The 25,355-nt window shown below is 43.2% G+C and overlaps 1 protein-coding gene across 7 annotated transcripts in view; it reads left to right on the top strand.

Moving 5' to 3' along the window:
- IL31RA (interleukin 31 receptor A) overlaps positions 1–24,799 on the top strand; it is an 81,309-nt gene extending 56,510 nt beyond the window's left edge. For 6 of the 7 annotated variants that reach the window (XM_070587562.1, XM_070587558.1, XM_070587563.1 and 3 more), the window contains exons 7-15: positions 1,534–1,613; positions 3,896–4,112; positions 9,483–9,665; positions 10,605–10,706; positions 11,791–11,937; positions 13,778–13,918; positions 16,029–16,122; positions 17,282–17,363; positions 18,770–24,799. In XM_070587562.1, coding sequence (XP_070443663.1) covers positions 1,534–1,613; positions 3,896–4,112; positions 9,483–9,665; positions 10,605–10,706; positions 11,791–11,937; positions 13,778–13,918; positions 16,029–16,122; positions 17,282–17,363; positions 18,770–19,243 — 1,520 coding nt within the window. In that variant the 3' untranslated portion in view covers positions 19,244–24,799. The remainder of the gene's footprint in view (positions 1–1,533; positions 1,614–3,895; positions 4,113–9,482; positions 9,666–10,604; positions 10,707–11,790; positions 11,938–13,777; positions 13,919–16,028; positions 16,123–17,281; positions 17,364–18,769) is intronic. The other variant, XM_070587564.1, reaches the window with a different exon arrangement.
- Positions 24,800–25,355: the final 556 nt, after the last annotated feature.

Genomic DNA, 25,355 nt, shown 5'->3' with positions numbered 1-25,355 from the left:
AGATAAAGTAAAATGTGCATCCCTCTTGTTTTGTTTATCCCTGTATGGTTAGATCATCAGAAGCTAACACACTTTTGAACTATCTTGTCTTAGATTATGTTGTTCGCTGAAGAAATGCATGAATCAGGTTTCACATTATGCCCCTACATTTTATAGAAGACAATCATGAGAAAGGTACACTGGCAATATTTCTGTACTTTTGCTCAAGTGCAGTTGCAGACATTGGTCTGTATGCTGCCCTGTGTCTTTTTTTGAGAGGATTCACATGATAAATTTTGTTTATGAGTTCAGTGCCCATAGCCAGAAAATACTGACCTCTTCTTATGAATTTTTTGTTTCCTTTTTATCAGACCATGAGAAATATGCAACTCAGTATGAGTCTTTTTTTTCACTTTCCTTGTGAGGAAGATCAGCATTAAATTTAGAGCTCAGGGAGGGACCTAGTAAAGATTATTTCTCTGTTCCTTTATTCTTTATTTCTTTCTTATATTTTATAACATTGTAAGTATGCAGTTTCATCCTTTTTGGTTGTAGATATGGCCTAAATTATATATACAACCATGCATTGCTTAACAGTGGGGATACATTCTGAGAAATGTATCATTAGGCGATTTTGTTGCTGTACAAAGACCATAGAATGTACTTACGCAAACCTAGATGGAGTAGCCTACTACACATCTAGGCTATATGATACTAATCTTATGGGACCACTATCGTATATATGATTTGTCATTGACCAACACATTGTTGTGCAGCACATGACTATATATTATATCTATATAGAAAATATATATACACACACTATATACTATATATTGTATATATAATATATATAGTCATGTGTGTATATATAAAAATATATATATATACACCTCCTTATCAGTTATCTGTGTCATTCCTAGCTGTAATGTATGTAAGTGTTCTATCTTAGAGGACATGAGATGTCACATTTCAATCCAGATTTGAGTTATAAATTATACTACAATGGAGTCTATTGTGCTTTTCTTTTACCTTACATTAAGTCATCAGATCCAAGAGCAGCTTTACTTTTTACCTTTTTGGTTGATTTCAATCCTTCAGCCACAAAATGAAGACATCATTGGTCATTGTAATGCTGTCATCCCTCCACTCTCCACTGACTGCTCCTGGCTCCTTCAAGCAAATCCTTCTCAACTAGATCTTCTAAACAGGCAACCCAGGGGTGGGCCTGGTGGCATAGTGGTTAAGTTTGCACACTCCGCTTCAGTGGCCCAGGGTTCGCAAGTTCAGATCCCATGCATGGGCCTACACACTGCTCGTCAAGCCATGCTGTGGCAACATCCCACATTCAAAATGGAAGAAGATTGCCACAGATGTTAACTCAGCAGCAATCTCCCTCAAGCAAAAAGAGGAAGATTGGCAACAGATGCTAGCTCAGGGCCAATGTTAGCTCAGGGAAAAAAAAACCCACATTAGGCAGCCCAGCTAATTTCATCATCTTCTGTTGCAACTTCCTTCTGTCTGAGTTGAGCACCTCACTCTTTTTCCTTACAGCTCCACATGGCCTGGATCTGTGGAGAGTCCTGAGACCAGCTATGGTGGATGGAAGAAGGCCAGTGCAGTTGTTGTGGAAGGTGACCTCCCTCTGGATATATATATTTCTTTCTGTTTAAAACTCTTGATCTCTTACATCTTCAAGAGCTGTGATTCTTGAACTTTTGCCTCCTGAATTTTCTTCTCTAAAGGCTTTATGATGCCCCAAATCTCACAGTGGTTTCCAAGCTCAAAAAAGCCCCATTGATCATCTTGTAGATGGCATGAAGATGTATGACAGACCCTGTTCCCCCTCTTCTTTGGCATGAAAGATTAATATTTGAGACAAGTACAAAAAGTTCAAGTGCAGGAAGCAACTTAACTTCCTGGAGAAAACCATCGCTGTCTGGCCTCCACTAGAAGTCAATGTAAAATTCTGTAGCCCCCAGCCCCACATTGGAGAAGAGCCCTGACTTGGAGTCAGCTCACTGATGTCCTTAGGGCATATATTGCACATGTGCCCCTTTGAGTGCTGGCATAGTGGGGTACAAGGACAGAACAGGGGCCAAATGGTCCATTCTAGGATGGAGGCCTGGGAGTGAGGAACAAAGGAGAAGCCAGGTGGGTGAAGCTGAGAAGAGGAGAAAGAAGGAGTAGATGAGAGAAGAAGGTAGGAAAAAGAACTGAAAAGAAGGGGGAAGAGAGAATAATACAGGAAAGTAAAATGGGAAATAGAGGGGAAAAAAACCCCAGCCAGGAAATAGGGGAGAAAAGATGGGAGAGTTGGGGGGAAGAAGAGAGGAAGGAGACCAGTAAGATGTCCAAACTCTTTAGGATGTCTCCAAAATTCTCAGGAAATACTCATCATGTTATCTCATACTTGCTAAAGTCTAGGCAAGTTTAAAATCCTTTTAAAAATGGAAAACTTGCCCTGCTTTGCCAAATGACATTCCAATACCAATTACTTCAGAGTGAGAGCATCCTTCTACCTTTCTCCTCTCCCTTCACACCCTCAGGGCTGTGGGACACCCTTAGGTTACAGAGGCAGCAGGCAGGGGAAAGCACAACCACTGGTGTTGGGAAATCTTTGAGAATCAATTCCAGATGTTGTGGTTTCTTTCTCAGTGATCAGGTGTAGAAACAAATGACTCTGTCAACATATTTTTGGGGAAACAAAGCAAACAATGGCATATACCCACGTGTGGTCTTAGCCGCATAGCAGTGGGTCAAGTAGGCCAAGCTGTGAAGTAAGTGAGATGGACTTCAATGCCCTCCTCCTCCCTCTCGCCTGGGGACTGGTCTTCCCTTTGTCTCAATAGGAGAGTTTTCTAAGAATCAGAGTTGGTTAAAAAAGAATGGACTAAAATTAGATAGTGAAGATGATTGCACAACTCTGTGAATATACTAAAAGCCACTGAATTGTACACTTTAAAGCAGTGAATTCTGTTATGTGAATTATTTCTCAATAAAGCTGTTATTTCAAAAAAAGAGAATGAGTTGCCTTGATAAAGAAAAGGCTCCCAGTCATTAAGAAGGTTCTAGCTGACATTTTATGTCATGGAAGCTACAAAAGAAATTCCTGAACTGGAAAGGCAACAGGACAAAATGACTTCTAAACTCCTGTCTGGCCTTACATTTAGTCATTCTGCTCCATTTATATGTGTTATCAGTAACAGAAAGTGAACAACTGGAAAGCCCTATAATTCCTGGGAAATACTAAGCATTCTGATCCTTTGACAGAACATCTGTTAGTGGGCTCAGGTTCAAGGCTGAAAAGAAGAGTTTAGCTGGAGCCCCTGGAGTCACCTTAGGCTTCTCACCAAGGATCTGGCTCTGGTAGGGCAGCCCGGAATGTTTAGGTCCTCTTGGCTGGAATGCCTGGTCCAGGGAAGCCAGCCCCCTCCTCAGAGGGCTGTTGGGGAGATAAAAGGCAAGAACAGAGGTCCTTTCCAACCCTTGGGGGCTTCCAGGTGAGAGATGACCCAGGGCCAGAACAGTCTTGGGATTGGCTCGGTAGAAATGCCTCAACTTTTTAGCTTATATTTCTCTGCCCATGTGGGATGAAGAGAAAGATACAGCCAAAAGGAAATGGAGTTGGCTTGCTGACATTGGCTTGGACATTCTCCTAGTTTAGCCTCATGGAGTTAAACTTATGTTAAAGGTTGACACCAAGGAGACATTTATCAAGTCCCCTCTTCTGGCACTTGAAGGGTTAATATCACAGCACAGAGTGTATTATTCATTCTTGGAAAGCAATTACCTGATTGTGGTTTAGCACCTCATAGTTAACACTACCTCCCAACCCCATCCTCACTATTTATCGCTGCCTCAATGCCCTTCTCTTTTTGTTTTTGGTAATAAATTTTGTTTCCTTTGGGTTCAGAAGGCAAGAGGAGCCCCAGTCCTGGAGAAAACACTTGGCTACAACATACAGTACTTTCCAGAGAACAACACTAACCTCACAAAGACAGTGAATACCACTAACCAGCAGCTTGACCTGTATCTAGGAGGCGAGACCTATTGGGTGTCTGTGATTTCTTATAATTCTCTTGGGGAGTCTTCACTGGCCACCCTGAGGATTCCAGCTATTGATGAAAAGCGTAAGTACAGTGTAAACTTCTTACTTAGATGCCTGGTCCCATCCAGGTAGCCAAGGAGTAGTCCCTATCCTCTCAAGGGTTGCTATTTCTCTAGAGTCAAAACGAAAATGAAGTTGGAACTTTTTAGGTCATGGTGAGGAGAGCAAAATCTCTGGTAGTTAATGAGCTCCTTGAAATAAAGTTCCTTTGGAACAAAGCTTTTGCTGAAAATCAGAGACTTCATAAATCATGTGATACAAAGTCATAACCCTAGGAGTTCTATGTGCAGCTTGTATTTATTTTGTTCTAAGTGAATGTAAGCTGGAATGAGCCATATAAAACTATCAGATCTGCCATATCTGTCCTCAGTGGCTGAAACCTCTCTTTTGAAATCCTCCCCTCACAATATTGAGCATGTCCTACCTTGGTTTGCTCACTCTCCTGTTTTCTTCCTTTTCTCCCTTACATTTGAATACCAAGTTAGGAAAATTTCTAATATTTATACTTGCCAATAAATTGCTCATTACCCTTTTGATTAAGTAGTTCTTAACATTTTACTGCTCCCAGGCAAACTCATATGTTATATCCTGTTTTGGAATAAAATACCTTCTTTGATTCTTATTCAAGGAATTGCAGGTAATGGACTTACTCTTCTGCTTTATTTTTCTTTATAAATCTTACTATTCCTCATTCTATAGATTTTCTCATTTATTTTGTTTATTACCTCTCTCTCCCTCAATAGGATGCAAGTTCCATGAGGGCAGAGATTTTTGTTTGCTTTTCTCTTCCCCTCTTTTTCCTCTTCCTCCTCATCCCCTCCTCCTTCCTCCTCCTTTATTCCAACATACAGAACAGGCAAAGAGCAGTTGGCATAGAGAAGGTGGTTAGTAACTGTCTGTTGAAACACATCATAGTTAGAGAATGCACTCTCCGATTCGTCACCTCTCTCTATTTGCTTAGACCCAGACTGCTTCAGGCATTTCCACTACCAGCCCTAGACTTGTCTGCCTATGCTCCATTTTAGCTCTTCTCCTTAAACATAACCTGTTTTCTTCCCTTGCCTCATTTTAGAACTCTTAGATATACGTATTTTATGTTTTGAGCTACATTTGATATTATTTTAGTTACTATTTAATGGTATTTTCCATAGTCTTTAGTTCCTGGCATCCTAGTTCCTGCCTATCAAATACCCTAGTGATGAAGTTTCTGACAAATATATGTCATTGAATATACATTCGTTGTTAAAAGAGGTGCTGCTGCATAGTAATCTCAGTGTCTTGGTGTGGCTCTGGAGTGGGAGGCAGTAAAGAGTAGAGGATAAAAACATGGGCTTTGGAGGCCAACAGCCCTGGATTCAAATCTTTGCTCTTTCACTAGATACCATAAACCTTGGGCAAGTTATCTAACCTCTCTGAAACTTAGCTACTGTAAAATGGGCCTATTATGTAATAATACCTACCTCATAGAGCTGTTGTGAGGATTAAATAAGATTATGTATGTAAAATTCTTTGTCTAGTGCTAATTATTATTATCATTCTTAATATGATTTTTGATTAATTAAATTTCTATTAGACCTGGATTATCAACTTTAAAAATTTTTCCGAATTCTGAAACTTCAAAGGTTTTCCCTAGTTCTAGGGCCGGCCCCGTGGCCGAGTGGTTAAGTTCATGCGCTCCACTGCAGGCAGCCCAGTGTTTCATCGGTTCGAATCCTGGGCGCAGACATGGCACTGCTCATCAAGCCACGCTGAGGTGGCATCCCACATGCCGCAACTAGAAGGACCCACAACTAAGAATGTGCAACTATGTACCCGGGGGGACTTGGGGAGAAAAAGGAAAAAAAAGAAACTTTTCCCTAGTTCTGAAGGTACTTGCTTTGTGTCAGAAGTATCAGTGTGATCATCAATTATAATGTTCCCAGACTAGGTGTAGGCAAGCTACAGCTTGTGGGCCAAATCTGGCCTGATGCCTGTTTTTGTATAAAAGGTTTTATTGGAACACAACCACACCTATTTGTTTATGTATTGTCCATGGCTGCTTTTGTGCAACAATGGCAGAGTTGAAAGTTGTGACAGAGACTATCTGGCCTGCAAAACCTAAAATGTTTACTATTTGGCTCTTTACAGAAAAGGTTTACAGACTCCTGTCCTAGACATATAAGAAAATAATGTTCTACAGAATTTTGCTTAATAAAGTGGGGTCACCTGGAGAGTAGTTATAGTAATAAGAATTGTTGTAAGTGTAATAGTCATTAAGTATAATTATCATATATTGTCCGTTAGTATATGTTAGGCATTGTGCTAAGATGACATAGGTTAATCTAATGTTAGCCTTGAAATGACCCATGAGGCAGATGCTATTAGACCCACTTTATAGATGGTGAAGCTGAGATTCAGGAAAGCTTGGTAATTTGCCCAAGGTCTCTCAGGTGGAATTCAAGCCCAGATCTGCATGATTCCAAACTTGTATACTATACTTTATCCAGAACCTTGGACTTGGTATTAATAAAGTGACTTAGAATTCTGGTCACAGTAAATAATCAGTGACGCTGAACTGGTTATTTACTTCTGTGAGCCTCTATTTTGCCATCTTTAAAATAAGGGATTGGAATAGATATACCTTCAGGTTCCTTCTGGCCTGAACATCCTCCAAGTTCTAGGAGGCCTTAGCCAGTAGGCAGCTATGGAATGGTCTGAGGCAGGGCCTGGATTGTGTGATGAATAGCCGCTGAGGAGGAGTCTGGGACTGACTTGGGGTAGCGTTCAGGATGGGCTAGGACAGCTGGCAAGGTGAGGCACCACCAGCATCTGAGAGCTGTATTTGATAAGCCTAGAGTGACTGCCTTCATGCAAATCACAAGACATTAATGGTGTTCATAGCCAACCCCCTTCCCCCTTTTCCCAGGAAGGTTCTATATTTCCTACTTCCCCTAGGGGTGTGTTGCGGTGGGAGAAATTGCTCAAAAAGTTCTTGTTGAATGATGAAAGGATACAGCCATTAGTTTATATTTAGTAGAGTGATGCTTTGGAAACTTCTCTTTCAACACTCCTTAATGATGCCCAGGCCCTTTCGTCTTTCAAGGCTGACTCATGGCTTAACTGAACCACACCCACTGTGGTCCAGAGCGTGGGCTTGTTCCCTTGGTCCCTACAGCACTTTTGGCTCTTTCAACCAGACTCCTGCTCCTCAGAGCACCAGTTTGGTAATGAGAAGGAGTGTGGTGTTAGGAACCAACACTCTGTCAGGTCTTCAGGTCAGGGCTTGTGTGCAAGTACTTTATTAAGAAAGTTCCTCCAGAGAGACCAGAAAAGGAAGCAGAGGAAGCAAGGCCAGGGAAGGGGAAGAGGCCAAGCCAAAGGTTCTGTTTGATTTTCCTACGGCTACTCACAAAAGGACCACAGACTGAATAGCTTCAAGCAACAGAAACTTATTGTCGCCTCGTTCTGGAGGCTGAAAGTCTGAAATCAGTGTTGGCAAGGCCATGCTCCCTCAAAAGCCTCTAGGAGAGGATCCTTCGTACTTCTTTTAGCTTCTGGAAGCCCCAGGTGTTCCCTGGCTTGTGGCAGCATAACTTCAGTCTCTGCCTCTGTCGTCTTCACCTGGCCAGCTTCCTCTGTGTCTCTGCCTCTGTGTCCATATTCTACTTTTCTTGTAAGGACACCAGTTGTATTGGGTTAAGGGCCACCATCTTAGCTTAATTACTTACATCTAAAAACGGCCTGATTTCTAAATATGATTAGTTTCTGTGGTATATCTATAAAGAGGATATCTTTTTGCGGAGACACAATTCAACCCATAACAGATGCGATCTGCAATAAGAGTCTTGGGGAGAGTAGTTCTAGCCTGACACTGCAGGGGGACTCTGGGATGTAAGTTACATCTCAAAGTTATCCCAACCAAGCAAAACACACAAAAACAATAAGAAGGAATCTAAGAAGATTGGGAGTGCTAACATTATCTGCCACAAGAGGCTAGGTAAGGGTCCATATGCTCTAGTAATGACTTTCAGCCTGACCAAAATAGCAATTGAGGATGCTTAGAGGCTATGAGCAGGGGAGGGCCGGGAGGAGAAAGTTAGAGCCCTGGGGATTAGTGGGGGTTGATTTCTTGGCTTGTGTGCCTTGCCCCAGCCCCACCCCTTCCTCAGCTTCCCCCTTCCTTCATGCCTCAGTCGTCCTTCCTCAGAGCTACCCTTTCAGGTTGACAAATTATCTGGCCTTACTTGGAGGACTAGCAGCTGGAGTGTCTCATAAAGGCCCAGTTTGGGAAAGGAATTCATAAACTGTGGCCTTTGAGAACAGAGGCTCCTAAATATGCACACAGTCTGATGGGGCTTGTTGCCCAGAAATAGCAGGATTCGGTAACCTCAGTCCCTGCCTCAAATCCATACACTTGCCTAGGCTTCCAGCTTCAAAAGCCTTTTTAGTTTTTTTGAGGAACACCGTCTCTTCTGCCCTCTCCAGGACTGTCTTTGATGTTTATTTCAACATAAACTGGATAAGTTAAAATCCACTTAAACTGCCTGTGGATTCCAATTTTGAAGGCTCAGTTGTGTTGTGGGTGGTGAGGAGTGGGTGCAAGGGGAGAGCCACAGCCTATGCACCTTCTGAGCCCCACCCCTTCGTGCCCTCTTTCTCTGCCTCACTGCACCTCCAGTGGTTCTCTCTTTTGCATAGTGCGAGCATTTTTAACAAGATAGCTCTCTAATTCTGATTACATCCCAGATAGTGGATTTGAAGCCACATGTTCAACTTTTCTGTTAAAAGAATCCATGTGCCTGTTTCCAGACATGAGTTTTCTACTAGGCCTGCAGAAAATGTTGTCATTTACATATTGGTCCTTACCTAGGTGCTTTGGATGGGTGTGTTTGTATCTTTCTAGTACAGGCACAATTCTTACTCCCTTGGGAATAGGAATCCATAGCTAGGTTGTGTAGAGCCAGCCTAGACAGTTGAAATTTGAAGCCATCTCCCTGGTATGATTTTAGGGTTGCCATCTCCCAGCTTACCAGACACAGAATTCCTGATGCCTGAAATTCTCCCTTTAGAGATTCTTTCTTTTTCTCAGGCTTGCTTTCGTTTTGACTTGCAGAGACACCTGTGGAAGGTTAAATCTTTTTAGTCAGCAACTCTCTAGTGAGATCCTTTTCTGGAAATAGGTAAATTTTGGGGAGATAAGAAAAGATTAAGAAGGCACTTAATTATCAAAGGTGACGGGTGAGGAAAGGGATACAACAAAAGGGGTGAAAAGAGTACCATAGGGAGAGGCTGCAGAGGAGGTCCTGAACTTTGACCTTCTTTACAGTTTGGGCAGTGAATGGATGCCAGTGTGGTTGGTGCATTTGGAGGATGAGTTAGGTAGCTGTGAAGCTGTCTTTTTCTGTCCTTTCAGCATTTCAGTGCATTGAGGCCATGCACTCCTGCCTTACTCAGGACCAGCTGGTCGTGGAGTGGCAAAGCTCTGCTTCAGAGGTGGACACATGGATGGTCGAGTGGTTTCCAGTTTTGGACTCAGAGCCCTCCATCTTCTCCTGGGAATCTGTGTCTGGGGCCAGGAACTGGACAATCCAGCAAGGTAACCAGTGCAGATCCCACAAGTTCCCGTAGGATTTAGTTTCATTTTCATCAGTTTTTAAATCTTTAACTTTGGCTTTGAAGCTGTAAATGTGGTTAATAGCATTTGACAAGCCAGTGCAAGCTTAGTAAAGTGACACACTTCTTGGCATTTCCCAGCAAGGCTGGGACAGAAAGCCATGGGTATCAGACCAGGTCTCTGGCCTGTTTCCAGGTGAAAAACACCATCTTAACACCTGCCATTAGAGAGCCATTCTCAGATATCTTGATCGTGTGGATAACACCAGAGTTTATATCCCATCTGTCCTACCCAGGGCACCCTCTTCAGTTCTGGTTGCCTGTTTAGGAGCTGGGTCCCTTCCCCAAGTGATTGATAGAGGCAATAGCCTTCTTTTCAAGAAAGTGCCTGCTCCATGTAAGACACATGAGGGGGGCTTCACCCTCCCAATCCTATCAGTCCAACCATTTCTTAATACTTAATAGCATCCATATGAAGAATTATACTCATGCAGGGATGCAGGCAGACAGAGGAGCTAGAATTCATGGTATCAGAGTTCTCTAGGGTGATATGCGTTTGGCAGAAGGATTAAGTTGATTCTGCAGTGCCCCCAAATAATATAACAAAATATGTGGTGGGGAGGGACTGGATCTCTTACTTTTCCCTTTTCCCTACCTGGGTAGCTCTGTCATTTTGTCAGAGTGGTCCAGGGTTTAGTTCTAAGAATTAATTTTAAAAGGTTAGAACTGGAATAGACTTTAAAGACCATCCAGCTGGACCTCCTTATTTTCCAGATGTGGAAACCGTAGAGAAATAGAATATCTGCTGTAAATCTTAGGCCGTTAACTCCTAGTCTAGCATTCCTTCCTCCTACTATGCCATACTCTGCACTTAATGCTTGTTTCCTCTCCCTCTTTCTCTCTCTCTGTTTTTTTATTACAGATGAATTAAAACCTTTCTGGTGCTATAACATCTCTGTGTATCCAATGTTACAAGACCAAGTGGGCGAGCCATATTCCATCCAGGCTTATGTCAAAGAAGGCAGTATGTATGGACAAGGTCCCATGGGGAAAAGGAAACACTGGGGCTTGCCCAACATTCAGACAAGGCTGTGAACACCTGTCGTTCATTCACAGTTGTCTTAGGGCTCGTCTGTGCTGCACCTTCAGCTTGTAGTAAGCTATGTATATTTGACACAATTGTAGTCAGGTTATAGATTCACTGAATTTCAAAGCTAGGGTAGACATTAGAGATCATCAAGTCCAAGCCCCTTATTTCACAAATGGAAAATTGAGGCTCAGAGAGGTAAAATAACTTGCCTAAACTCACAAAGAAACTTAGTGCAAATAGCGTTGTAAGCAGAAATAACAATTAGTTAAGATCAAGTTAGGGACCCTACAGAGTTTATCATAAGTCGGAAATGCTAAAAAATTATTATTGTTATTTTTTAAAGATTGGCACCTGAGCTAACAACTGTTCCCAATCTTTTTTTTTCCTGCTATTTCTACCCAAATCCCCCCAGTACATAGTTGTATGTTTTAGTTGTGGGACCTTCTAGTTGTGGCATGTGGGACGCTGCCTCAACGTGGCCTGATGAGCAGTGCCATGTATTTGCACCCAGGATCTGAACCAGTGAAACCCTGGGCTGCAGGAGTGGAGCACGTGAACTTAACCACTCAGCCCCCCAAATTATTTTTAATTGTGTAGCAATACGCAAGGGTTTTACTGGGGAACTGCTCAGACTGTCTTTTTCAAGTTAATATCTTCCAGATTCAACATTAAGAACAAGATTCTATTGCTCAAAGGTAGCCCATGAAGGCATACTCTTCGACTCTTTGATAATAGCTATGAAACATATGAATGAAAGAGCTGGGTGCCAAATTACAGTGAGAAGGTCTGTAAGAGAGTACTTTTTCTCTGGTCTTTGACACTGCTTCTTTACCTGTTCGAGATGAATGACTTCAGAAAGCAGTTTTTCCAAACAAGTTGATCCATCGATTCCTTACTCTGCTACCACCTCCCATCTCCAGCACTGAGTTTGGTCTGAGTACTGGCCAGAGCCTTTGTAGAGCAGGGATCTGCTGGGGTGTGATTCAGTGTTTATTGTTTATCTCCCTGTCCTGTAAAGTTCCATCAGTAGGTCCTGTGAGCAAGGTGGAGAACATTGGCGTGAAGACAGTCACAATCACATGGAAAGAAATTCCCACGAGTCGGAGAAATGGTTTCATCAGCAACTACACCATATTTTACCAAGCCGAAGATGGAAAGGAATTCTGTAAGTGTGCTTATAGCTACACTGAAATATCCCCCAAACCCCAAGTAGATGCTATGGATAGACCTGCCACTGGAGTGGTTCCTGCAACCCCACATGGTTGGTGCCCTGCAACCCCACATGAGTCATTTAGCTTCTTTGAGCTACTCTGAAAATGGAGCCAAGAGCACTCACCTCTTGAGTTTTTTTGAGTCAAATGAGAGTGAAGTGACAGTACCTGAGAGTCCTGTAGAAACAGGTGGAGTTGCTATAATTTGCCCTGGTCAGGCTGTGAACAGATTGGCCTCCTGGGAGTTTCCCAACCGTTATTCCAGAGTGGAGCATGCCTGGATTAAAGAGTGGAGTGGGGACAGACCCGGTTTGGTGGCACTTACCTCAGTGCAGGACCCTACCATGGCTCCTACTGCCCACTGACAAGTCGTATTTTTTTCTTGAATCCACGCTATCTCCTGACATCCTAAATTCCGGGCTAGGCTTGGATTCCTATTCAGGCTAATTTTTTTTGTTATTGTAAAATACATATAACATAAAATTTACCACTTTAAACATCTGAAAGAGTACAAATTGGTGGCATTAAGTACATCGATAATGTTGTATAACCATCACCATTACCTATTTCTACCCCAAATAGAAACTCTGTACCCATTAATCAGTCACTTCCTGTGGCCCTCTTCCCATAGGCCCTGGCAAGCACAAAACCGCTTTTTGTCTCTATGGTTTTACCTATTCTGGCTATTTCATTTAAATGGAATCATACAACATGTGGCCTTTTGTGTCTGGCTTCTTTCACTTAGCATAATGTTTTCAAAGTTTATCCATGATTAGCGTGTGTTAGTACCTCATTCCTTTTTATGGCTGAATAATATTCTAACGTGTGGATATTCCACATTTTGTTTATCCATTCATCAGATGATGGACATTTGGGTTGTTTCACCTTTTGGCTACTATGATTAATGCTGCTATGAATATTAGTGCACAAATATCTCTTTGAGTCCCTGCTTTTAATTCTTTGGGGTATAATTGCTAGGAGTGGAATTGCTGAGTCATATGGTAATTCTAGTTTAACTTATTGAGGAACCACCAAGCTGTTTTGCACAGTGGCTACACCATTTTACATTCCCACCAGCAATGTATGAGAGTTCTAATTTCTCCACATCCTTACCAACACATTATTTTTTGTTAAAAAATTTTTTTATTATGGCTATCCTGGTAGACATGAAGTGGTATCTCAGTATGGTTTTGCTTTGCATTTTATTAATAACTAATGATGTTGAGCATCTTTGCCTGTGCTTGTTAGTCATTTGTATCTCTTCTTTGGAGAAAGTCTTCAATCTCTTTGCTCATTTTTAAATTGGATTTTTTGTCTTTTGGTTGTTGAGTTGTAAGAGTTTTTTTATATTCTGGATACAAGTTCCTTATCAAATATGTGATTTGTAAGTATTTTTTTCCCATTTTGTGGGCTGTCTTTTCACTCTCTTGTATCTTTTCACTCTCTAGTATCTTCTGATGTACAAAAGCTTTTTAATTTTGATGAAGTCCAGTTTAATCTATTTTCTTTTGTTGCTTGTGTATTTGGTGTCATATCTAAGGAAGCATTGCCAAATTCAAGGCTATGTAGGTTTACCTTATGTTGCCTTCTAAGAGTTTATAGTTTTAGCTCTTATATTTAGATTCTTGATCCATCTTGATAGGCTAATTTTAAGCAGAACATGGATAAAGGGATTGGGGTATGAGACAGCCAAGCTTGGCAGTACAGGTTCCAACACTCTTATTTCAGTGCCACTAAAGCACAGTTTTCAATCGGGCTTAGCTGTGGTGTTTGACTTCTATATTTTTCCTTTAGCCAAGACAGTCAACTCCAGCATCCTGCAGTATGGCTTGGAGTCCCTGACTAGAATGACCTCTTACACTGTTCAGGTCATGGCCAGCACCAGTGCTGGGGGAATCAATGGCACCAGGATAAACTTCAAGACATTGTCAATTAGTAAGTATTTTCTTTAAGCCCTGGATATGTCTCCTTGGCATCTCCCTTGGGCCAATAAGAGATGATGTTTGCCAAAGGAGGTGGGGGAAGCCAAATGAAAGAACAGTACCTAAGTGAGGAGAACCATCTATTCTCTGGCTTATTGACCTTCCTGGGAGGTGTACAGGTGAGGAGAGAGTAGGGAGAACAGGCAAATTGAGAGCTGCATTTGGAAAGACTGGTCATGCTGCTCCTTCCTCTTGGGTAGCCCATGTGATCTTGAGGAGGAGGGATAAAGTTAATGCCAACTTTACTTTCAGCCTCCAACTAGCTCCCGCCTCAGGGCTGCCCCCAAGTTCACAGTCACCAGTTTCAGTGTGTACAGTGGGGCCTTGGAGGGAAAACCTTGTTTGAACAAGCACCATCAGCCTACATGAAGGGACTTAACTTCATCTTTTGTAGAGATTTTTGAGCAAAAAATGTATAATATGTTCTACTTATCAGCTTTTACATTAAAAAATGAGGAGTAAGAAAAATTTAATAAATACAACAAAAGTGTAAAATACAATGTCATTTCATATGATGTTATGGGAAATATTCAAGAGGAAAAGAAGATGGAATGAGGAAGGAGATGAAGAAGAAAGAAGGAACGAGAATGAGAGAAACAGAGAAATATGTTAATTTTTCCAAGTCTTTGAGTGGCAAAGATTTGATTTTAAGGATATACCAAAACTGTTTCAAGAAATGAACGTTTTGTAAGAACAGTAAAGAAACATTGCCAAATTTTACAGTAAAAGTAAAAATAGTCTTGTTTAAGGATTCTTGAGGGGTTGGCCCAGTGGTGCAGTGGTTAAGTTTGCACGTTCCACTTCGGCAGCCCGGGGTTCGCCAGTTTGGATCCTGGGTGCGGGCATGGCACTGCTTGGCAAGCCATGCTGTGGTAGGCGTCCCACATATAAAGTAGAGGAAGATGGGCACGAATGTTAGCTCAGGGCCAGCCTTCTTCAAATAAATAAATAAATAAATAAATAAATAAGGATTCTTGAAAGCCTCTTGTTCATCACATTTTCAAAAGAATAAAAATAGCTTTATGGTTCTGGAAAATATGAGTATAGCATGTGTTTTTTACATAGAAAACGTTCTATTTTTATGGGCGAACATTACCTTTTGGAGTTATTTTTTATAGTGTTCCTTAAAATATTTTAAAATCACGTTGTATTTTCACAACAGTGGACACAAATTGCATTATCTGATGGAATTTTCTCCAGGGGTCACATTTGAAGGCAAATCTTGTCTTGGAGCCTACAGGTTTCTTACCCTTAGTCTACAGATCATAGATCTCCTTGCTTCTATCTTTGATCCTCTACAATCTGTTTTCCACACAGCAGCCAGTTTAAAACCCTAGAATCCCTGCTTAAAACCCATCAGCGGCTTCTGTTGTATTTTAGATAAAATCCAAACTCCTTCCCATAGCTTTCAGGATCCTTCATCATCTGTCCTTTACTGATCTCTTACATCATCTCTTATCACTTTCTGCCTCCATTTATGTTCCTTAACTTGTTCCTGCTTCAAGACTTGCATCTGCTGTTGCTTCTACATAGAATGCTTTCCCCATATTTTTGCAGGGCTAGTTCCTTCTCATTATTAACATTAGCTGGAATTTCACTTGTCAAAGAAGTTTTCCTTTGCCACCATATCTAAAGTTGCTAACTTTCCTCTCTATCACCCTGTTTTATCTGAAATAATCTTATTTATTGGCTGAATCCTTCTACCAGAATGTAAGCTCCATGAGAATAAGGATCCTGTACTTCTTGCTTATTGCTGTTTGTTCTATTATCCAGAATAGTGTTTGGCAAATTCTAAATGCTCAATAAATATTTACTAAATGAATGAAGTTGCAGGATAAACTTGGTGAACACAATGTCTGTCAGTATTATTCAGGGAGAAAAGAACTGGATGGGCAGCCACATAAAAAAATTTTTTTTTATATTGAATGAATTTGAATTGAATTGAAAGAAAACTAATAAGGAATGTGTTGCTGAACTACTAGAAGAAAAAGATAATCTTTGATTTTTGTCAAGAAAGTGAGGAGTTCAACCTGCTACTGACTCTCATTCTCCTTTTCCCAAAGGTGTCTTCGAGATTTTCCTTATAACTTCTCTGGTTGGAGGAAGCCTTCTTATTCTCATCATCCCAACGGTGGCGTATGGTCTCAAAAAACCCAAGTGAGTTTGTAGGCAACAGCGTGTGCCCTCAAAATCAGGGATGGAAAAGGGTAGAAGGCATCAGGGATGGAAGAGGGGGTGTTCATTCATTTATTAATTCGGTATGTATTTAAGTTCATTGTATGCTGTACCTTGTGGCTCATCAGAATTCTGACCAAACAATAAGACTTTCACCCCACCCCCTCAGCCGCATGTATGAGGGTTAAGCCTTTTTGAGGTCAGGTGAGGGCCAGCTGCCCCACAGGCTTTATCAGCTATGTTTCGTATCCGAGTCTAGAGTTGGGGAGAAGATCCTTTTTCTCACTGTTTAGAGGGGGCCCATCCCAGCAGCAAAGGCCTCAAGGCCACTAGCTTCTCTCCCAGGGAGCAGGGAGCTGCATACCCATAACATTAGAGCCTGACCAGTTGTATGCCTAGCATAGACTTGTTCTTGCTTGTGGTGCAGTTGGAGAACTGGCTGCAGGGTCATTTGTCCTGCCTGCCCTGGCCACTGTGGGGAAAGAAGCTTGTCTTTAGGGTCTTGTGCTTCTCTCCCCAGAGAGTCTCATACTACCTTGATGGTCAAGGACTTCCTCACGGGTAGACCTTTCTCTCCAGAATTGCACACTTGTGGGCCTTCTTTGCCAAGCAGCTGTGCTTAGTTATGGTTAAGCTAATGTCAACCTCAGTTCCCAGCTGGAAGTTGTAACTAAGTCACCAGCACAAATTCTTGTACATTTTGCTTGTCTAATAAGCTCCCAGGTGATGCTGATGCTGCTGGTTGAGACCACACTTTGGGAATCACTGCACTAAAGTGTGGGTATCTTATAAGGCTTAGAGTGTTACCCTTCCTGTGGAATAAATCTCAAAGAAATGGCTCTGTGATGCTGTGGTTCCTGGCATCGGGACCAGGGGTGTAGATGCAGGGGCGGGAGAGCAGAAAGGGTAAGAATAGCTCTGCATGTGGAGAGGTCTTTTCCCATCACTTCCCTAAATGACTTGCAATTTCACCCTCTGAATTACTTTGCTTTCCCAGTTTTAGTCAGGAGGCTAGGCCCTTATTTAATAGGGAGCCACACAATTATCTTTAGCAAAGCCCTACCCTTTTGGCTTGGCCATATACTGCAAGTAAAATGCTTCTTGGACTCACTTCCTGATTTAAAATCTTATCTCTTGTTAGCAAATTGAAGCACCTGTGTTGGCCCGATGTCCCCAACCCCGCTGAAAGCAGTATAGCCATGTGGCGTGGGGATAATTTTGAGGTAAACACCCCTGTTTTTGTTAAAGAAATCTTTGAGCAGGCTGGTTGTGGGAGGTGGACAAGGGTGATGGAGGTGGGGAAGAGGCTTGGGCTGAGCTTTGTACAGGGTTCACACAGATAGAACTGGAGGTTAAAAAGTCCCGGGAGTGGCTGGCAGGGCAGATGGAATCAGCCTTCCTGGAATGACTCTGATTTCATTCTTTGAACAAGAGGGAAAGGCTTCACCAGCTCACAAGGACCCAGTGTGCACCAGGCTGGAACTGGTCGTTTAAAGGAAGCCACAGAAGAAAGACACTGGCTCTGCCTGTAAGCACCTGACTGTCTAAGTAGAGAGCGTGAGAGAGCCTGGCTCTAAGATTTGAGACCATTAAAAAGCAGCCAAGAGCAAGTTAATCTAGAGACCACCTGGAGACCCTGATCGGATGCAGAGTGCATAGCTGTCCAAAGGCTGGGCAGGCTACCTTGAATTGTTTTTCTCAGATTGGGGAAGTTAAAGTCAAACTTTAACTGACAATGGGGTTTTCTAGTGAATTGTCCATAAGTAGAAACTCTCGTTTTTCTTAAGTTTTTAAATTGAAAACTATTCTGAAAATTTTAAGGTTTAATTTCTTACTGAAGTCGAAATAAGCCCCATCAGATATAACCTTTAAATCTTTGCTATTGAAAGCATATACCAGTATTTCTTGATGCAGAAATTTTTAATATTAGCCCTTGTTTCAACTCAGAAGTCTCCTTTTAATATGGACATTTTATTTTTGTTTATTTAATTGTTATGATTTTTATTTCTGTTTGTATTTTCTTATCTCTTTTATCAGTTTTGTATTGCTCTATTTACTTTCCTACTTATTAAAAGTTATTAAGAGAGTAAATGAGTTCAAAGGCAGTATTGTCTGATATCTAAAATGCTTTTTGAATAATCTGTAGGTTTGGCCTCTATAGCAAGCACTTATTAATCACTCACTGTATGCCAGGCACTGGGCTAGGCTCTGGTGTTACAAAGATGACAAGGATGACACTGCCTCTGCCATGGGGCCACCTTTGATTTTCTGGAGATATTGGGCAAGTCAGTTGTCTTTATGATTACAGTTTTTCCATCTGTAAGAGTTCTAATTTTGATGCTCCCATCTCAACTGGGGTTTTGTGAGCGTATGATTTTATAGAAAATAGCTTTGAGCTCTCTGGAAGAAATTGATTGAATACAGTGTGTTCCTTTTCAGGAAATGGGCTACCCTTACCAAGCTCCTATGGAAGGGTAGGTGGAGGTGATTAGCCACACTGTGGACTCCAGAGGGAATGCAGGGAGCTGGTTAAGAGGTGGGGTGTTGGGTGTCTAAAGCCTTTTGAGCTTTTGGCTAATCATATGTAGTCCCCAAATGACCATTTGGAGTGTCCCTTTCTCTTTTCCAGGACAAGCTAAATGTGAAGGAGTTTGATGACTCTGTGAACATGGAAGAAGAGAGGATTCTAAAACCATGTTCTGTCCCCAGTGACCTTATTGACAAGTTAGTGGTGGACTTTGAGAATTTTCTGGAAGAGTTTTCCACAGAGGAACCTGGAAAGGGTCAGGAAAATATTTTGGGAGGGGAAAAGAATGAGTATGTGACCTCTCCCTATAGGCCTTACTGCCCCACTGGGAAGCATTTCAAGGAGCTCCCCCTTGCAACTGAGATTCCATCCAGAAAATCCCAGTACCTGAGTTCTGGAGTGCCAGAGGGGACTTCCTCGGAAGACAAAGAGCAGCTTCTCTCTTCTGCTTCAAGTTTAGGGCTAGACCATCTCTGTGAGGAAGGAGCACCAAATCCATATTTGAAAAATTCAGTAACAACCAGAGAATTTCTTGTGCCTGAAAAACTTCCAGACCAAACCAAGAGAGAAGTCTAGATGCCACCATGGCTTGAATATTTCTGCATCTCAGCGTGGGTGACTCTTGCAGAGAAGTTGTCAAGACTTAGCCAGAAGAGCTTCCTTGGCCACCTCCCCCTCCTGCTTGTGTTAGAGAAAGTCTTGCATGCCCCTGGGTTGAAGTTGGTTGGCACAGATGGTTAACTTGCCTGAGAAGCAGCAGCGATGGTGATAAGACTGAGCGCTTTGCAGAGGCAAAGCAATTTGTTTTCTTTTCTTCAGATAAGCTCTCACCGAGGCCTCTGACAGCTTGACTTGGAGGGACAGTGGATCCCTGAGTTGGATATACCTGGCCTTCGCTAGGAATTGGGTTACCATCACCGCCTTTGCTGGGGCGACACCTCGGAATTCCCTGATGCCAGTTGTTTAGTTGGCACTTGGGCACTCTGGTGGGAGGGGAGAGTCTCTCTCCCTTCACTTTGGCCTCCCCTGGGTTCTGGGCTCTCCCTCTGGGATAGCCCTGAAACCTTACTTTTGAGATTATGTTTCTCCCTCAACATACAGGTGGAAAGTGGAGTGGGCTTCCTGATGGTGTGCCTGAGGCTCTCGTTACCCTCATTAAATCTCAAGTGTCTGCAGCAGCACCCCCTCCCAGGACTCTTCACCCCTAGTCCACTCCATGCTGGCTGCTGGTGAATCAAGGAGTGAGGGGCATGCTTAGCAGGGCACTGGCGGATGGACTCCAGACTGAGTCGGCAGGTCTGCCTTACTCTCCAGTCTGCCATTGCCCAGCCCTGGAAGCAGTTCCTGGAGGCCCTTGCTGCCCCTCTATCTTACATCCAAGCCTGAGAGTAGACAGACACCAAACACTGCAGTGGCTTTTGTACAGGAACTCCCGTCCCTCACTGGCTCAGAGCACAGGAATGCTTATTGAACGTACCCTTTGAAGGCCTCTTCCCTGAAGCAGCTGAGCAGGGCCTGGGAGCATGCAATGGTTAGCACCTTCTCTGCTCCTATACCAGGATGCTTCCTTCCTTGCCCCAGCTAAGCACAGAGCTTGTGATAATTCGTGGAGCCTTTAGCCCACATGCTGGTGGCAGGGTTCAGCTGCTGAGACCTGAGAACTTATGACTAGCACTGGGCTCGCGCCCTGACATCAGATGACTTCCTGACATGTGGCTGTGACTCATCTGGCTGTTGGGGGAGGTCGCTGAGAGCCTGTTGAGATCCGGGGAGGCCTGGCAGTGAGTGAGCGGTGAGTGCAGTGAACCTGGCATTTGTCAGCATGAAGGCTGGCGGTATTTTTTCTAGGAGAGTTTGAGGAGTCAGTACCTGTGTAGCAGCCATGAACTTCACAAGCCGCCAGCTTTACTTTCCTATAACTAAAATTTTGAAGTAACTGCAGCCCAATCTGGTGATTTCTGAGAACTCAGTCACATTCGGGATTTTGACCCCCGTCCTCCCTGGGACTGATGGTGAGCAACAGAGGATGTTCAGTGGAAAAGCAGGGTTTTGTCTCTCATTTGATTTCTGCCCAACACTGGTCTTGGGACTTTCCTGTAGCCCCACCTGTCGCTGTTGGGTCACCTGCCACTTTCCTCAGCCAATTGCTGCATCCTTACTGTGGGCGCAGGCAGGTGGGGCTTCTCTCCCCAGACTCTCTCCTAGTTAAATTTCAAGTGTCTGCAGCAATCCCCACCCCTCAATTCTTTGTTCCTAGTTTACAGAACAGTAGAAAGGGACCAAACAAAAGGGATGCACCAGATTCCCACGCCATGGTGGGACTCTCCCTGCCTCATTGCCTCCCCTCTGCCCACACATTGTTGTGACTTGGGCACTTCTATGAGCTCCTCACCCCCAGCCTTCCAGATGGGGCCCTTTGGACCTCTGCCTTTGGATTTGTGAACTCATAGGGAGGTCCTAGCCTTGTCCTCCACAACTATTCTCTCTTTCTTGGGACGCTCTACCCACTTCAGCTGAGGGATCTTCTCAAATTCTGTATGAGGTGGGTGGGGGAGGGGAGTGCCTGGAATGAGTCCTCCCAAGCTTGTCTGTTTCACACGTGGATTAGGCTTTTGATCCTAAAATCCAAAAATTTGATGGCTGGGGAGAGAGAAGGGCTCCCTAATGGCTCCCATGGGTGGGTTTCAGAGATGAAGATGTTGCTCCCCCTCCCTTAATCATTCATTAACGACTGAAGCGTCTTCTGAGGGACAGTTTGCAAATGTCACAGTCAGGGTCCTTCCTCTGTTTCATTTCTTCTTCTCTTTTCTCACTTTCCTTCTTGCCTCTTATCTTTTGCTTCTTTTTCCACCACTCCCAGCAGCTTCTCATCTTCTTCACTCCACCCATTTTTTTTTCTTTTTTTCCTGTTTCTTTTCATTTTATTACCGCTTCCCATCAGTCTCCTTCTACCTATATTTACTTTTGCTACGTTTGAGGGCTAAGAAAATTGGCACTCTCTGTTTTGTTCTAGATGTAGTTTATGAGAGTCAGCATTTCCTGCCAGTAAGAGGAGCAGTTTTCCCACGAACCCCAGACACTTATTCAGTGGGCCACACACTGCTCTCCAGGGCAGATTCAGGGAACACAGGCCTAAAAGCTCAGAAGCCACTGGTGACCTTCCCCTCCTGGGATGGAGTCATGAACTATCCTGACCCCCAGCATCCTGGGCTGCCTCTGTGTCCAGAGAAAGCCATCTGCGTTTTCTCTGTTACTGTCAAAGAGATGTTGAGAGGACACAAACAGGAAAGCTTGCATTTTAGCAACGTCGTTAAAAACTGATAACATTCCTGTTAAGAGTTTTCCGGGGCTCTGGGAACCATGCCCTATTAATGGCCTTTCTTTTACAATAATAGCAGAAAATTTTGAAAGAACAGCAGAGAAGCCAATCTGTGGTTAAAAAAAAAAAAAAGATGATACCTTTGTTCTGGTTTCTCAGGAGGCAGCAGTGTAAAAACACGGTGCGGGGTTTTGAAAGAGGCGGGAGATGAGGAGAGCTGAGGCGGGAGAGGTGGCCAGCATGGATGCCAGTGGTCCCCACTGCTGCCCCTCCATCGTGTAGGGGAAGCCTGTGCTGGTCTGCCAGGCCACCCAAGGGGATTGTGTCCTCTTTCCAGCATGCCCCTCATTCCTGCTGCTGCTGGCCACATTCCATCCCAGGGGTCTGCAAACCGGCCCTCAGGCCATATCTAGGCCCTGTTTCTGTAGGGCCTGTAAACTAAAAACTGATGTTGACATTTTTAAAGGCTGGAAAATAAAATCAAAGGAAAAGAGTGTTTAATGACGTGAAAATTCTGTGGAATTCAAATTTCAGTGTCCATAAATGAAGCTTAATTGGAACACAAGCAGGCCCCTCATTTACACGTCATCTATGGCTGCTTTCTCCCAAGGCACAACTGGGTAGTTGTGACAGAGTTTCTCCCACAAGCTTACAGTGTTCTCCATCTGGCCCTGTACAGAACGAGGCTCAGACTGCACCGTGTTGGCCCACAAAGTGTATTCACTTTGAATTAGCTTCTAATTAAAAAAGAAATCAGGGTCTGTCATTCTGGATTTTTAAGCAAGTAGGGGCTGCCCCCTTTAGAAGGGTGCATACTCTCTGGCTCCCCCCAACCCTCAGAACTTCCTGTCCCCTGCCCACAGCTAAGGTGGAGAGTGGGTGGCTGTTTATCACTTACTCCAGTGCACCCAGGTCATTTTAGCCCCCATCCCCCAACCCTCAGACATTTGGCAAGGCCTGGAGACATTTTGGGAGGGTGCTGCTGTCACCTAGTGGGTAGAAGCCAGCAAAACTGTTAGTCATGTATAATGAACAGAAAAGCCCCACAGCAAAGAATTATCTGGCCCAAAATGTTGGTAGTGCCGAGGCTGAGAAATCCTGGCTGAGCCAAGGTCTGCTCTGGGCCCAAAGCACTCACCATGGGTATGACTCAGCATCCATGGATAGCTCTAGGTGTCCCTTTTTATTTTGTAAATTTAAAGTTTGTTTTGGACTCAACTTTACAACAGCAACATCAACAACAGAAATCTCTAAATACCATTTATTTATACCATTCTTCATTCACTCCTGATGTGATCTGTGTACCCATATACATTTTCATCTATTGCAAGTTACATATTGATTCTATTGTGTTCTCCCCTTACTTTCATTTATTATTTCACATATAAAATTCCCTGCATGGACTCAGTTGACAGTGGTAGCATTATGATGGCCCCTCAGACATTCATGGTGTGCCTGCATACTGTGGTTTGCTAAGACACCCTTTGGTTGATAGGATTGTCTTACATGTCCTTCTCGTATGGAGAGCAACTTTAGTAAATGTCTTTGTACAGAATTTTCTTTTCCTACCTTTGTCCTAACTCCTTGGGGCTGTTTCCAAAGGTGGAATTGCTGGGTCAGAGTTTTTTGGTTATTATCACGTATTGCATGACTGTGCTCCCAAAGAGGTTACAATATCTGGTGATTTGCAGTGTCATCAGAGATGTTTGAGGTGTCCTTTGTCCTGTTCCACTTATAATCAGCTGTTTATTGCTGTAAGCTGGATTTTATCAATTTATTGGGAATAGTTAATGAAACTTCATAGTTATTTGTGTTGCTTAAATCATTGTGAAGCTAAACTTTTCCCATCTATATTTTACTGTCTGCATGTCCTCTTGTTGACATTATAGAATCTTCTACCTCTAAGCTCCAGGGGGCATTGAGAGACCAGCTAAGCTGCTATAAATTAGAGGTACTCAGCAGACTATAGACAAATTTGTAGACTTTGTCATTTAGTTGACTGTTTAAAATATGTGGTTTTTGTAGTGCATTTTAAAAGAGAAATTTCACACTGAAATATTTTGTTAATTGTTTTATGTAAACATTAATTAGCAACAAGGCCTATTTGTAATCAAAGTGTGTGGTGTTATCTGTGTCTTGCACTGTCATTAGCAGTCCTTGTTCCCTCTGCCGCTTTTACTGGACACTGGGGTCAGTGGGCAGAGATTGCTCAGAAGCACAAACAGCCCCTGTATATATTTGCAAACCTGTGAGGCCACCCTTGCCCTCAGCACTGAGCTCCATGCAGGCCATCCTGTCTGAGATGCTTGCCCGGTGCTGGTGAGAAGCGTGAGGGCGAGGGAGAGGAGAGCAGCATAACTCCACAAAAGCACAGAGCCAGCAGTCAGCAAGCCTCAGATGGTTGTTTAAGGGAATCTAGACGCCTGTACTGCTGATTTCATTTTTAGGAAAGGAATTCTCTGTCCTGCTCTACTTCACTATATGTTTGGGCTAAAATGCAGGAAGGTATACTGAGGCCTAGACTCTGACGTAGAAGTCAGAGAGTGCAAACCAGAATGGACATGCAGAATATTCTGAATGATGATCACGGTGAGGAAGAGAACCGTCTCTTGGTAGGCTGTGCATGCTGTCTTTTCCATATATTGTTCATATATCGATGCATACATAATGCATGTGCATGAAAGTTCTGGACTCTTAAGTAGAGCATGACAACATAGTTACTGTAATGGGAATAGTCTTTAAAATGCCTTATTATAAATGCATTTGTATTTTGACCTTTCAAATAATAAAGCTGTATTACCATTTTTATGTAATGCTATGCTTCTGTTTTAAAGTTTTCCCCGCTCAGAGGTTTAAAATAAGACTTCATAATGTAAATATCCAACTTCGTTAGGGATCAGAGGAGTCTTGTGGCCACAGAAAACACAGAAGAGCTGCAGGTGACCAGGAGTCAGACGTAGGGAATTACTCCTGCCCGCACACCTCCCGCCGAGGATTCAGCCGGGCCTCACATCCGAGCTCACCATCTTTCTACTTTGTTCCTCATGGCAGCATTTTTAAATTCCTTCCAGCTCCTCAAGTTCCCCCCCCGGCCCTCCTCCCCTTTCTCAGCAGACGTGGTCCCCACTTCACGGAGGTTGCGCCACCAGCTGGTCTTTCTCTCCTCTTCAGGCCAGACTTCTGGGAAGGTCTCAGCAGTGGAGATGGCACTGCTCCTTTCCTTGGCCTCTCCTGTTCTTTCACCTTCTCCCTCTCGAGCAATTCCGTCCCCTTAGGTCACTTCCATCTTAAAAGAAAAGAGAAAATGGGCGCTCCTCCATCTCGTCTCCCTCTAGCTGCCTGCAGACTCTCTGCAGCCACCTGTGGTTT

The sequence above is a fragment of the Equus przewalskii genome, chromosome 20 (assembly GCF_037783145.1).
Source record: "Equus przewalskii isolate Varuska chromosome 20, EquPr2, whole genome shotgun sequence".
NCBI classification, from domain to species: Eukaryota; Metazoa; Chordata; class Mammalia; order Perissodactyla; family Equidae; genus Equus; species Equus przewalskii.
Note: the sequence above shows the minus strand (reverse complement) of the source record. Positions and strands in the feature narration are given on the sequence as shown.